Source organism: Hyalella azteca, unplaced genomic scaffold, assembly GCF_000764305.2.
Source record: "Hyalella azteca isolate HAZT.00-mixed unplaced genomic scaffold, Hazt_2.0.2 contig12792, whole genome shotgun sequence".
NCBI classification, from domain to species: domain Eukaryota; kingdom Metazoa; phylum Arthropoda; class Malacostraca; order Amphipoda; family Hyalellidae; genus Hyalella; species Hyalella azteca.
In genome coordinates this window covers 128,295-142,855 of record NW_025942739.1, presented here as the reverse complement: position 1 = coordinate 142,855, position 14,561 = coordinate 128,295, and the positions used below count along the sequence as shown (strand labels likewise).

General features: G+C 36.8%; 1 protein-coding gene across 2 annotated transcripts; it reads left to right on the top strand.

Moving 5' to 3' along the window:
* The first annotated feature begins 609 nt into the window (after positions 1–609).
* Positions 610–13,130, top strand: LOC108678475. Of its 2 annotated transcripts, none has more exons than XM_047883397.1 (12): positions 610–652; positions 1,722–1,879; positions 2,650–2,794; positions 3,913–4,043; positions 5,098–5,251; positions 6,462–6,598; positions 7,155–7,374; positions 7,885–8,234; positions 8,698–8,872; positions 10,131–10,271; positions 11,633–12,012; positions 12,312–13,130. In XM_047883397.1, the coding sequence occupies exons 1-12, from the start codon at positions 622–624 to the stop codon at positions 12,675–12,677; spliced, it is 2,388 nt and encodes a 795-aa protein (XP_047739353.1). In that variant the 5' UTR covers positions 610–621; the 3' UTR covers positions 12,678–13,130. The 2 variants fall into 2 exon arrangements, with proteins under 2 accessions (XP_047739353.1, XP_047739352.1); XM_047883396.1 differs by lacking the exon at positions 610–652 and adding an exon at positions 682–730.
* The last annotated feature ends 1,431 nt before the right edge of the window (positions 13,131–14,561 follow it).

Here is a 14,561-nt window from a genome sequence, read left to right as displayed (position 1 = left end):
GTCGGAAAATTAATAGAAAGAGGCAGTGACAACTCGTCTAAATGGAAGAAAAATACATTTTCTGAAAGAATAGATTATTCTGAACCAGCATTAGATGGATTGGGTATCCCGTTGCCATTGATGCTAAAAGAAAATATTATTTTCAGTAAAAATCCCAAAAGTAAAAACGTTAAAATGAACGCAACATCTACAGATATTCATGAAATGAATTTCAAACGCAAGAAAAATCGTCGACATTTTTCCGAAACCTCCAGCACACAATCTACGTTGATGAAAAAACCCTTATTAAAGCCTGTAAGAAATAATGCATTTGCATTCGATTACGACAGCTCCCTCTTTAATGACATGCAAAACGATTATTCGCAGCAAAACCAGTTTTCCAACGACTCGTTTACGCACGAACATTACGGTCACGTGCACACTGTAGAGGGGAACGCTGACAACGTAGTGTTGGCTCCCCTCGTCATACCCGAGGTTCTGAGGGAACACCACGGCCTTACCCTCACCTGTCATGCCTCCAATGCTAATCTTACGGCAGTTTCCATGGAGGCATCAACAAAGCTTCTCGTTAACAGTGAGTATCACAGATTATTATTCAATGTTAATCTTACGGCAGTTTCCATGGAGGCATCAACCAAGCTTCTCGTTAACAGTGAGTATCACAGATTATTATTCAATGCTAATCTTACAGCAGTTTCCATGGAGGCATCAACTAAGCTTCTGGTTAACAGTGAGTATCACAGATTATTATTCAATGCTAATCTTACGGCAGTGTCCATGGAGGCATCAACCAAGCTTCTCGTTAACAGTGAGTATCACAGATTATTATTCAATGCTAATCTTACGGCCGTTTCCGTGCAGGCCTCAACAAAACTTCTGGTTAACAGTGGGTAACCAAGATTATTATTACTCCGCAGTGATGTTAAAATTTAATTAGTGCCACCTGCTTTACATTATTTTTGATTGCCTTCACTTCTATCACATCGATGGTGCAACCATTTAGATTTTTTTCATACGGAGTAGCAGATTTGTACTGAGTACAAATTTCCATTAATAATTTAAAGCATCACTATTCTATTGTAACTCTAGATAATCATTACTTGCTTGATTACTTTTGTCAGGAAGAAGAAAATACTTACACGAATTTTCCAATTGAATTAAGAAAATAGACCTTTCCTCCACCATTGCAGCGTTCCACCAATGATCAGCTGTCTCATCGTTATCGCAGTTGTCTCTTCTCTTACTGATATTCACGATTGTTTTTTTGCTATAAATTAAAAAATATATATAACTCAGTACTCACTGCAGTGATTGACAGAGAGTGCATTTTCTCGTCAACGAAAACGTGAAGTCACGGACGGACGGACAGACAGACGGACGGACGGGCATGACGAGCACAATAGGGCGTTTTCTTCATAAATGAGAAAATGCGCTAAAAACGTAATTTTTAATAATATTTATATGATTTTATTTGTAATTCGTTGTTTAGTTTTAATTTTTTATTTCTATTGTTTTATTTTATTTTGTAATTTTTTCATTTATATTTTTTATACATTTTTTATCTAAATAGTGTACTTATTTTATAGCCCCTCCGTCATGGGTTGACATCAGCGGTTCGTTGTTTAGTTTTGATTTGTTATTTTTATTTATCATTCATTTTTCTAATTTTTTTATTTGTATTTTTATACAATTCATATCTAAATAGTGTACTTATTTTATAGCCCCTCCATCATGGGTTGACATCAGCGGGGTACCCCCCACCATCACCGCGGGGGACAAGTTGAGGGTTTGGTGCTCCGCCCCCCACGCCCGCCCCTCCCCCGTCCTCGTTTGGGCCATCGCAAGGAAGGGCAAACCTGTGAGGGTACTGGCCCAGCAGGTGCGTGGTGCGTGGTGCGTGGTGCGTGCATGGTGCCTGCGAGGCTGCTGGCCCAGCAGGTGCGTAGTGCGTGGTGCGTGGTGCGTGGTGCGTGCATGGTGCGCGATGCGTGGTGCGTGATGCGTGGTGCGTGGTGCGTGATGCGTGGTGCGTGCGTGGTGCGTGATGCGTGGTGCGTGCATGGTGCGTTGGTGCGCGCGTGGTGCGTGCGTGGTGCGTGCGTGGTGCATGGTGCATGGTGCGTGGTGCGTGCGTGGTTCGTGGTGCGTGCATGGAGCCTGTTCTGTCCCTAATGTTTTGCAGGTTATTACAAACCCAAATGCACTGTATATTATTTATAGTAAAATATAGTATAATATACTATACTATATTTTAGTATGTATACTATATAGTATATATATTATATAATATAGTATACTATGTTATATATAGTAAAATATAATATAATACCATATCATCTATAGTTATATACAACAAATGTATATTAACCTATTCTATACTGGCAGGAGCTGCGGGAGAGGAACGTGTCAAGGTTTTATACTATTACTAATACTATAAATGTATCGTAAAGTATAGCTTAGTACTATAATATAGTATATATATTTGAAATGTATATTAAACTATACTATACTCACAGTAGCTGCGGGAGAGGAACGTCTCGAGGTTTTATACTATTACTAATACTATAAAGTATAAATGCATCGTAAAGTATAGCTTAGTATATATGTATATATAGTTTTAATGTATATTAACCTATACTATACACGCAGGAGCTGCGGGAGAGGAACGTGTCGAGGTCGTGGCAGGACGTGCAGGTTGAGTGGCAGGACCACGGCGCCTCTCTGACCTGTACGGCCTACAGTCCTGCGCTGCCTGCTGTCAGAGTCTCCAACTCCTCCGTTCTCAGCGTCACTTGTATGTATTGTACTTCATTCATACGCATTCATTCTACATTATCTATTATATATTATATTATTATATAATATATTTATTATTATTAAATTTTATAATTATAATATTATTATATTATTTGCGTAGCGGCTTGTTCTTCATTCATATTCACACATGCTAGACGTTATCAACTGCGTACATTCTACACGTTATTAATTGCGTAGTGTATTGCTCTTCATTTATATCCATTCATTCTACATTATTTATTATACATTATATTATTATTATATAATATATATATTATTTGATAACTCATCATTCATATTCATTCATTCTACATTATTATTTATTATATGATTATTATATAGTATAAATTATTATTATATTATATAATTATATTATTATTATATTAATTGCGTATCGGATTGCTCTTCCTAGTACAGGTTATTATTGTACAGCGTATTTCGTTTAATATACTAGTATAAGCGCTTTTATACGCCCATTATATACACTTTTATACGCCAATGGGAGCGCTTATACTAGTATAAGCGCTCCCATTCGCCTCTTCAGAGCGTCACTTAAGCTTGGTGGTATCAAAAATTTTCACTTTAATAAACTTTGACGCTCCTCAATAATAGCGTGATACATTAAAAATATTTATATGTTTCTTCCTGTATAACAAATATTTTTACTTGATAATATTATAAAATTTCGGTTTAGAATGTTGCTGTAAAGATTCCATATATTCACTTGTTGCCTTCAATATCATTCAGTTATATTTATTTAAATTTTTTAAATAATTTCAGTTACATCTTTGTATATCTAAGGTTTAGAACAATAATTTCTTTTGTGCCACATAATTGTCTCGGAACTTAAAAAATGACACACAATTCTTATTTTACTCAAGAATTTACCTGCTTCGTCCTGCATCAGTCTTTTGTAACTATAAAAATATTAGCTTGTCCCAGTATCAAATGTTTTATTTTAAATGTCAAAAATGACTTGTTTCATCGTACATAAGTTTCTTGTAGCTTGAAAACACTGAATAGTTTTATATTTAATTTTTATTTATAATTCATTAGTTATTTTTAATTTTCCATTTCTTTATTCGTATTTGTAATTAAATGTTTTTGTTTTTACAGTTGCACCGAGGGTACGGTTATCTCTCGGCGCGATGCTCTCCCCTGAACACATCAAAGAAGGGAGCGACGTTTACTTCAGATGTGACATCCACAGCAACCCTCCACCCAACCGCATCGCTTGGTTCCACAATGTCAGGGATATTTATTTATTGCTAGTTCTTGCAGTGAAGAATGCAGGAAATAGATAAGAACACATAAAGAAAAGAATAAACAAAGAATAAATACAAGCTGAAAAATTCGTTTGAAGAATAAATTCAATGAAACTTCATGGAAACCGGATATTTTAATTGGTCAATGCATGTTTCTTCGGCTTATGACATTCTTACATGTAAATTCAGTAATACATCCTGAGAGGCGAATACTGTAATGAATTAATTCATGTTTTCTTCTTCGTCTCCTTTTATCAATGCTTTTTTTATTACGCTAAAATTGAAGCGGTGAATAATAACAGAATATATTTCATCTTCAAATGTAAACTATCGGCTTAGTTATGTCCTCTTTCATAAAATTTTACAATTTTCAACGAATAAAGTTCATGTCAATTAAATATTTAGACTACATGCCTTATTGGTTTTGAAATAACAATTAAGCTTTTGCGCCGAACACCATATTGAAACTTTTCTCTCAAATTTGCGTGAATCTTCAAGCAGGCACATTTTCTTATTTTTCCATGCATAATATACCTCAAGAAATACTTCCCACGTTTATATTGCGCAAGAAAGTGCGCTATGCTGTAAGAATACTGGGTGAATTTCAGCGCCTTGTCGCCGATATTTCCAGCCAATATCGTGCAGCATTGCTATAAAAGTTTACGTCTCGATAATTCTTCCATCTTGTGTTATAAAATCTGTGCGCTCTATTTTGAATCAAAATAAAAAACTATCAACTTTTACTTTATTTACCAATTATCAATATTTACGAACACTTGGGGACGATCATTATACAGCCTTGTGTTATAAAATCTGCGCGCTCTATTTTGAATCAATATAAAAAAAGTATCTACTTTTACTTTATTTACGTACCCATTATCAATATTTACGAACACCTTGGAGATGTTATTTTTTATATAATATAGAATATAGAATATTCTGTATAATAGAAATTATTAAACAGAATATAAATTATATTTATATATTTATATATTATATCAATATCATCATTTATTAGGGATGTTATGCTCTGCAGGGTCAAGAGGTCCATGCTGACGACCGCGTCCTGGTGTCTGGAGACCATCTCGTGCTCCAGAAAGTTCATCGCAAGTGGAGCGGAAACTTCGCGTGCTCCGCCTCCAATCCCATGGGGGAAGCCATGTCCAACTCCTTGGAGATCGCAATCCAATGTGAGTGCAACCTTCTCATTGGAGATCGCCATTCAATGTGAGTGCAACCCACTCATTGGAGATCGCCATTCAATGTGAGTGCAACCTTCTCATTGGAGATCGCCATTCAATGTGAGTGCAACCCACTCATTGGAGATCGCCATTCAATGTGAGTGCGACCTACTCATTGAGATCATCATTCAATGTGAGTGCAACCTACTCATTGGAGATCGCCATTCAATGTGAGTGCAACCCACTCATTTAGATCGCCATTCAATGTGAGTGCAACCTTCTCATTGGAGATCGCCATTCAATGTGAGTGCAACCCACTCATTGGAGATCGCCATTCAATGTGAGTGCAACCTTCTCATTGGAGATCGCCATTCAATGTGAGTGCAACCCACTCATTGGAGATCGCCATTCAATGTGAGTTCAACCTGCTCATTGGAGATCGCCATTCAATGTGAGTGGGACCTGCTCCTTGGAGATCGCCGTTCAATGTGAGTGCGACCTACTCATTGGAGATCGCCATTCAATGTGAGTGTGACCTACTCATTGGAGATCGCCATTCAATGTGAGTGCGACCTGCTCCTTGGAGATCGCCATTCAATGTGAGTGCGATCTACTCATTGGAGATCGTCATTCAATGTGAGTGTAACTCACTCATTGGAGATCGCCATCCAATGTGAGTGCGACCTACTCATTGGAGATCGCCATTCAATGTGAGTGTGACCCACTCATTGGATATCGCCATTCAATGTGAGTGCGACCTACTCATTGGAGATCGCCATTCAATGTGAGTGGGACCTGCTCATTGGAGATCGCCATTCAATGTGAGTGGGACTCACTCATTGGAGATCGCTATTCAATGTGAGTGTGACCTACACATTGGAGATCGCCATTCAATGTGAGTGCGACTCACTCATTGGAGATCGCTATTCAGTGTGAGTGCGCCCTACTCATTGGAGATCGCCAGTGTATTGAACTCCAAGGAGATCGTCAAATTGGTGTTGGTAATCATAAAGCAAATAACGTTTATGGTCAGCATATGCAACGATAATTTCTATCGAAAGTAATATCAAAATTTCGGCATTAGAAACAATAATCCTAACTAATACAACAATAATAATTATAGGGTTATTATAATAAAAACTAATAAACCTTGCTCTAGATTATACAATAATAATAATAACAGATTTATAATAATAAATAATAATAAACCTTGCTCCAGATTCACCAGTGTGTGGGCGGACTAGACCTGTGCTGTACAGAGCAGCCCTCGGCCAACATGTCACGTTGCTGTGCGCTGTGCTGGCTAATCCAACCAACGTCACTTTCCAGTGGGCCTTCACTAACGCGGTCTCCCAGGTACGTAAGAAATGTTCAATGCAAGCGAGTTTATAAGAAATTATTAACTTGATGTGATTCCGAACTCAATCATCCTTATATTTCCGAATATATTACAACTTTGATTACCTCTTGCAGACGCTACACTGCAACACTAACGCGGTCTCTCAGGTACAACAGAAATGTTCAATGCAAGCGAGTTTATAACAAATTATTAATTTAATGTGATTCATAACTCAACAGTCCTCAAGTTTCCGAATACATTATAACTTTGATTATCTGGTGCAGACGCTACACTGCAATAGAATTCACAATATATCTAAATTTTTGTAATTACTTAAGTCGTATTCAGACATTCCCGAATAAATCAAGCTAGTTTTTGTCGTTCGCAAGTAATATTTAAATTTTTGTAATTACTTGAGTCTAATTCAAACACTCCCGAATATATCAAGCTACTTTTTGTCGTTCAAAAGTAATATTTAAAATTTTTGTAATTAATTAAGTCTCATTAATTAAGTCTCATTATATATCAAGCTAGTTTTTGTCGTTAACTTCTAAATTGAACATTTTTTTACAGACGCTACCGTCTCCTGGCTACGGTTTATCAAGCAGCTCCCTGATGACGACCTCTCTGCCCCCACCGGGCATCACGGGCGGGGTGCGGTCAGTGCACGGTTTAGAAGGCCGTCTCAAGTATCAGCTACAGCGCGTACAAGATTATGGGTCCGTTGAATGCCGGGCCACCAATAGTGTTGGATCTCAAGCCATACCTTGTGTCTTCACAGTTAGACCTCCAGGTGAGTGTATATGTGTTGGAACTTCAGGCATTGTTTACAATTCTTTTGATTATTGTCTGGTAATTACGTATACAATGATTACTGTCTGGTAATTACGCATAAAATTTTTTAGTAATTACTTATACAATTTGGGTTTGTTTTATTGTAAACTTTACTTTTACATCAACTAATTAACTGAAGCTTTAATTAGGATTGAGAAACGAGTTGCTTAATTTTCTGCCGCTTTGTACCTCCCAAAACGATTCAGTATATAATTCAGTAGATACACAAGTGTAGGTCTAGCTTTGGTATGTTTGATGTTCAACAATACTTTTCATGCATGGTATGTCTCTTCCAATTCGATTAATGGGCCAAATAAATCAATTTAAGTAATGAGACTGCCTGTATTTGTTTCAAATTCTACAGAAGTGATAGCACGCTAAGTTTTATTTATTTTATTCATAAATTTTGTCCTGTAACATTTAAAACTATGTAACTATCCTCATCAGGATATTTTGCTTGTGTTGTCAGGCATTCCTTCCTCCAACTTCGGATGCAAAGTGACGAAGCAAACATGGGCGAGTGTCGAGATCGCTTGTGCTCTATCATCGTCATACACCAATGACGACTCCGAGAACGTCACTGACGATGCTGCTGTGAATACGGCAGCGAATGCAAATTGGAATATGGCTGCAAATGCAGATGAGAATACAGTTGGAAGTAAAAAGCTTTTGGATCACATCCAGATGAAGAACGTGGCCGGCAGCGCTGAGAACAGCATACAAAACAAAGTGCCATCCAAGCACGCTGATCATAAGTGGACCACTCTGGAAAAAGATGCCTTAGGAGTCAAGGCCTGGAACGGCAAGGAACTGAGATTGGTCAGTATTGATTCTGTTTTGAATTCAGTTGAAAGTGGTACAATTTATAATAAGGATTTGCTAGTTCAATAAAACTTTATTTGTTTTCTCCTCATCAACTTGAGCAAGTTTTGAACTACAATTCAAGTGTGTATTTGAGTGAACAGATATTCATCATAAACAGATTTACCAGAATTACAGAAAGAATCTTACCTTAATGGAAATTTTGAATTTAATGGATACAATAATTATTGAAACTATAGATGAACTGTAATCTAAATTATAGATTAAAATTAATTACCATATATACAAGTATAATATACAGCTAATTCTTCTTTGAAGGGTACGACTAGGTATATATGATCGCATTCTCGAGTCTGGGATTTTTTACTAGTGAGACTTGCTTCTAGATAAATAATATCGTTCTAATTATAACTATATTTACTTTGAATTTTCTATGCTTACAATTATATTCTGCGCGCAGGTGGAAGACCACGACCAAAGTGCGGAACTCAGAGCCGACGAATTACAGCAACAAAATCAACCACAAACTGGAGCCGGCGACGCAAAAATATTAGACGCTGACGCGCCCGACGACACCGAATATCTGCTGACCGTGCGGGAGCGAAACACCAACACCCTCATGCATAACACTACAGGTGAGACTGTGACGGTGAACTGTAACTCTCTACCGTGCTGGAGTGTAACACCAACACCCTCATGCATAACACTACAGGTGAGACTGTGACGGTGGACTGTAACTCTCTACCGTTCTGGAGTGTAACACCAACGATGCATAACCGCACAGGTGTGATTGTGCGACAACGAACCGTTGCCGTATGCCAGTGCACAATGCACGGTTCACTACGTCTATACAGACCTATAATGCACTGCATACTATGTCAATACAGACCTATAATGCACTGCATACTATGTCAATACAGACCTATAATGCACTGTATACTATGTCAATACAGACCTATAATGCACTGTATACTATGTCAATACAGACCTATAATGCACTGCATACTATGTCAATACAGACCTATAATGCACTGCATACTATGTCAATACAGACCTATAATGCAATGTTCACCATGTCTATACTGACCTATAATATTTTAAAACAGGCTCTAAGTCGCTTATTTAGCATAAAAATTTATGACCAACAGCATGGAAATGTTATGAATCAGTGCGTTTCCTACAATAGTTTTTTAATCAACATTAAAACAAATCATACTTGTCCAAAAAATTCAAGCTTTATCAAATTCAATGCATTTAGAACTTAAATAACAGACAATTGACAGTATCGGCCAAATTTGCGTATTACTAAGCATTCGTGATGGTGTTCTATAATCTTCTGCCTTTGAAAGCGTCACGGGCCATTACCTGCATTTCCGGCACATTGAATTCGTTTTATGAAATCATAAATGTCATTATTCCATCAATATACGTGAATAGACGAATAAATTAATTTAATGTTAATTAATTTAACCTTTAATTTTTAAAAAATTCAGTGATTTTTCAAAACTTTTCGAAGTTTTCTATTTGAGTAAACTTTGAGTTCTTTTATTCTATTTTGAATTCGATATCGGATTGTCATGCGAAAATTATTTTCTGCACACCAGTTAATTTTTTGATTAAATTTAGATAAGTTTGGTCATTTTAGGTGTTTAGTGTTAGGTTACAGTGGGGTTAGGGTTAGGTTACGGTGATTTAAGTTGTTTTCAATAGAAATTTTATGAATGACCAATTGCATGAATTAGCTTCAAAATATGAATTTCTTTTCGGGTGAACATTATGACCCATGATGATGGTATAAAGTTGTACGTTTGCTCATTTTTAAATAATACAAACATCTGGTGGAGTTTTACATGCATTTAATTATAAGTTATAGAAACTGCTTTAATTTCACAGGTGCCCGAGGAGTTTTCAACCTGACCGGCCTGACCCCCGGAGCGGACTACGTCATCAGAGTGTGGCGGGTGAATAGAAGAGGGCGATCCGCCCCGCTCACTCTTGAGACCTTCACGCTGCGTACGGCTGAGAACAGAATGAGTGAGTCACATAGTCGTTAGCATAGGCAGAGTTGTTGCAACAACGGCATAGTTGTTGTGAGGCAGTCATATAGTCGTTTGTTGACATGAAGAATCGTTTGTGAGAGTCTTTTGTTGACAGTGTTGTTTGTTGTGAGGCAGTCACATAGTCGTTTGTTGACATAGAGACTCATTTGTGAGAGTATTTTGTTGACATTGTTGTTTGTTGTGAGGCAGTCATATAGTCGTTTGTTGTGAGGCAGTCACATAGTCGTTTGTTGTGAGGCAGTCACATAGTCGTTTGTTGTGAGGCAGTCATATAGTCGTTTGTCGTGAGGCAGTCACATAGTCGTTTGTTATGAGGCAGTCACATAGTAGTTTTCTGGGCTGTCACATAATCATTTCTTATATGTGTATTGTAGTCAAAGTTTAAGGGTTAGTAATTTGTCATGGGTCTCTAACTCAGTCATTTGTTGATAAGCAGGATAACGAACAGGTGCTTTGTCTTTAGGAAGAGGAATGTAGCTGGCCGGAGTTCAGAGAACCCCCCCCCCCCAATTAATTATTCAAACCCAGATTGAGTTCCGAATTAGAACCAGCGTGTCTCGCTGGGTTGCAGCATGTATTTTTTGCAGCTTGCAGCCCGAAGGTAGCAGCGTGTCTTTTTAGACTAACCTTCGGGAACCTGCTTATTGCCGACGGATGTTGAAGTCTGGGGTGTTAGGTGCGATGCTAATTTTGGATGTGAGCTCGATGACTTTGCCGCAACGCTTCTATCAAGTTTCTCACTGCCTTGATCCTTTCATTGTTTTGTTTCTTTAAAATTTAATGCGAGTAAGCCAATTACCATAACTAGGTGCGGATAGAATAAATACAATACGATTAGCATATTCAGTAATAATTAGCAGTTACGTTTATTGATGACTAATAATGTAACGGGTCCAACTAAGCTGAGCTGTTAGTATCAACAAAGCTACCGTTCCACTGATTATTTTATTGATGGATTTTTATGCAACTAAGAACTGGTGCAAAGGCGATTTTGCATATGGATAATGCTTTTCAGTCGAGTGGCAAAACATTAATTGAGAACAAACCTCAATATTTTTGCCTTTGAGACGATGATACGTTGCTTGTCTCCACCATTAATGACAGTTCCCGTAACTTGAGGATCGCTCGAAAAAATCCCCTTCAATAGATGCATTACCCAACGGAAGTTGATGATCAATGTGGTTATTCAACTGCTAGAATAAAAATATGCGAAAATAGAAGTATAAGTTTGTAGTACTTTCATAAGTAATATAGTAGTAGTAATATAAGTAGTAGTCTATTACCTTTTAACGGAAATGAATGCATAAGAAATAATAACATCATTCGTTATAACAGGAGAAGACGTTGTTAGTGACGCTGCAGCAGTCGTGCTGGGGAGCGTTCTGACAGCCACAGCTCTACTCCTAGTCCTGGCGCTCTCGGTTGTCTTGATAACGCGACGCAATCGTCACGCCACGGCGGCAAGAGCCCAGTTCCTACAATCTACAGTGACACTCGATCAAGAATCTCCTAGCACGTTAATTCCTCCCGGGGAAGGTCCCAGTCAAAGTGTCGTACCTTTGGTACACCAGATTGCGGAAGACGCTCCAGATCTGCTCGGAGAAGAACGTAAAACCCCTTCAGGAGCGTCTGCAGGTCTCGAGGGCGATGATGTCTTCCTCGTTGCAGATCACTGCTATCAGGCGTCGTCTTCGCTCTACTCGGGACTAACTCCAGTAACTTTTTATAATGATGGATTTAGAGCCAAATCAAAAAATTTGTGATTCAATTATTTTTTTTAATAGCGTTAAGAATCAGAGTGAAATATAACTGCAGGGACATAAAAATCATTGTTCACTAATAATCGATCATTCTTTATTCGAAAAAAATGATGAAACACAGTTAATTGCCTGTCCTGATCACATAAATTGTACGGATACCGTACAGTAAAACACATTCTCTATGCTATATAATATATTATCCGTAAGAGTTACAATGGTTGAACAATAATCTATATCATATCTATTCTATTCAGGTATCTCCTGTGAATATGAGCAACAGTTCAACCCTAAGAAAAATGCCGGATGGTTCAGAAAGCTGCGGTCGTATCCCAAGAGCTGAAAATTTGGTCGATCAAACTGGAAAGCAAACTCACTATCTTCCAAGGAGAGAATCCTTATGCGAATACTCCTCGACAGGCTACAGTTCCCCTGGTCTTGTTTCGCCAACAGCTGCCCTTAACGAAGGGGAAGCTAGCGACAGTCTCAGAGACCTGGAACGTCAAAGAGGAGTTGGGATTCCAGGACGCGTTGCTCGCTCCCGCAATCCAGACCATAGAGCTCACTACGTTCGCAGTCAGCAGTTAACGCAAGTAGCACAAGAGCGAGAAAGTTTCTTATGATGTGGAGGTACTAACAGCCTCTTCTTTACTACTCTATTTGGGTAATTTCTTCCAGATATTTTTGATATTGCTATATCATTACCATAGTTAGCATAACAGAGCATATCGTATCAAGAAATCTACGTGTAGAGTAGCAAATGTATTAGCTGCAATGAGAGACGTATATAATTCTGATTAGTGATACGAAGTAAACATCAATGGATTAGCGAACACATCTATCTAATGATACTAATGCTACCAAATGCATTAATCACAATTAAATGCTACTAAATGTATCAATCAAATGCATTAATCAGAATAACGCTAAAATACAGAATCATAACCATGATGATTAACCATTGATTATCGTGATAATCAAGGATAACAAAAAAAATCATGATAGACATGAATTTGTCTAGATTTAGTTGCCAGGGCCTATACTTTCAAAAAAGTTAAGAGATAGTAAGTTCATCAGCCAATCATTGACGGCCTTTCAAGCAAAATCCACCAATCACAGACAAGGAAATAGAGCGTAAGTACTTACGTTCACTTAGCTAGTTTTGAAAGTATGGCCCCAGGTCCAAATTTCATATAGATTGCAACTGTGCTTATAATTTCTTAAACGCATTTTCTAGGTGAAATACATTTTCTCAAAAGTATTTCTCAAATGAAAACAGTTTATTATCATTTCCCCTAATCAAGTTGAATATTATTTTAAAATTTTCTATCAATATTTTTAAATATTAATTTAAAGACACCATGCGCGACTTGTTAATACTGCTCACGAAATTCACGAATTTTTTGCTCATGGTGGGAAGTTGAAAAAGTTTTAGGTAGTTGTCTAGACAATGAGTTGTAAACAAACCAAGTAGTACGAACTGGTATGTAGGTACGCGCTCAGACATATTGTAAAAAATGAAATTTGAAGTTTTTCAACCATTTAATTTTAAATATATATTTTTTTCAATATATCATTTTTTTACAATATATTTCTACAAACATTTTATCTTGTCTATTCTATTTCGAACATTTTAACGTTAAAATTATTGGTATAAATTTAATTTGCATGGAAATTCTCATTGGTTTAATAATGAAAGTGTAATTAATTGTCAAATTACTTCTATTTAAATTTGTATGAAAATACTCATTGGTTTATTAATAAAATTTACACATTTCTAGTTTGTAAACTTGTAGTTCATCGATATACTTGTTGTCTAAAAATGCCCGAATTTATAACTTAAAGATGTAATTCGTTCGTGCAATCCTCACACCGAATCAACGTCATGAAAATCATTCTATTAAATATTATTATACAATAAAATCATTATATAAATATTAAATCATTTATAATTTATTTTAGTCATCGTCGTATTTCTCATCATCTTCTGCAGTACTCACCCTGGATCATTGATGTTTTGTACACTAAAAAACTAATTAAACGAGTTAAAAAATATCTGCTTGTTCATTCTTGTATGAAAACCCGTTTTCATCATTTGTATACAGCTTAGTAGTCATGCAAGATGTAAAAACTCTACGGATATTGAAAACAGCATTAAGATTACTCTTACAGTCCGATACTCCAGCTTTTCAACCAATTCGAATTAACAAGAAAAAAGTTTCTTGATTAAAAAACACTGAAACTTTTTCAAGAAACTAATTACTCACCGAATATTGTAATTGAATGACATTTTTATGCCTCAAAAGATGGTTAAAAAACTATTAGACTGTGAAATATCTTTGATTTTGAAGTCTACAAAATTTATCCGGGTTGACTCAAAATTCTAATTATTTGACTTACTTAATGAATCAACAGAATAACCTATAACTAAAATGAGCTAACATGACCAGAATCAGTTTCGACTACGCCTCCGTAAATTTTAATCTAATCAAATTTTACGTAAATTT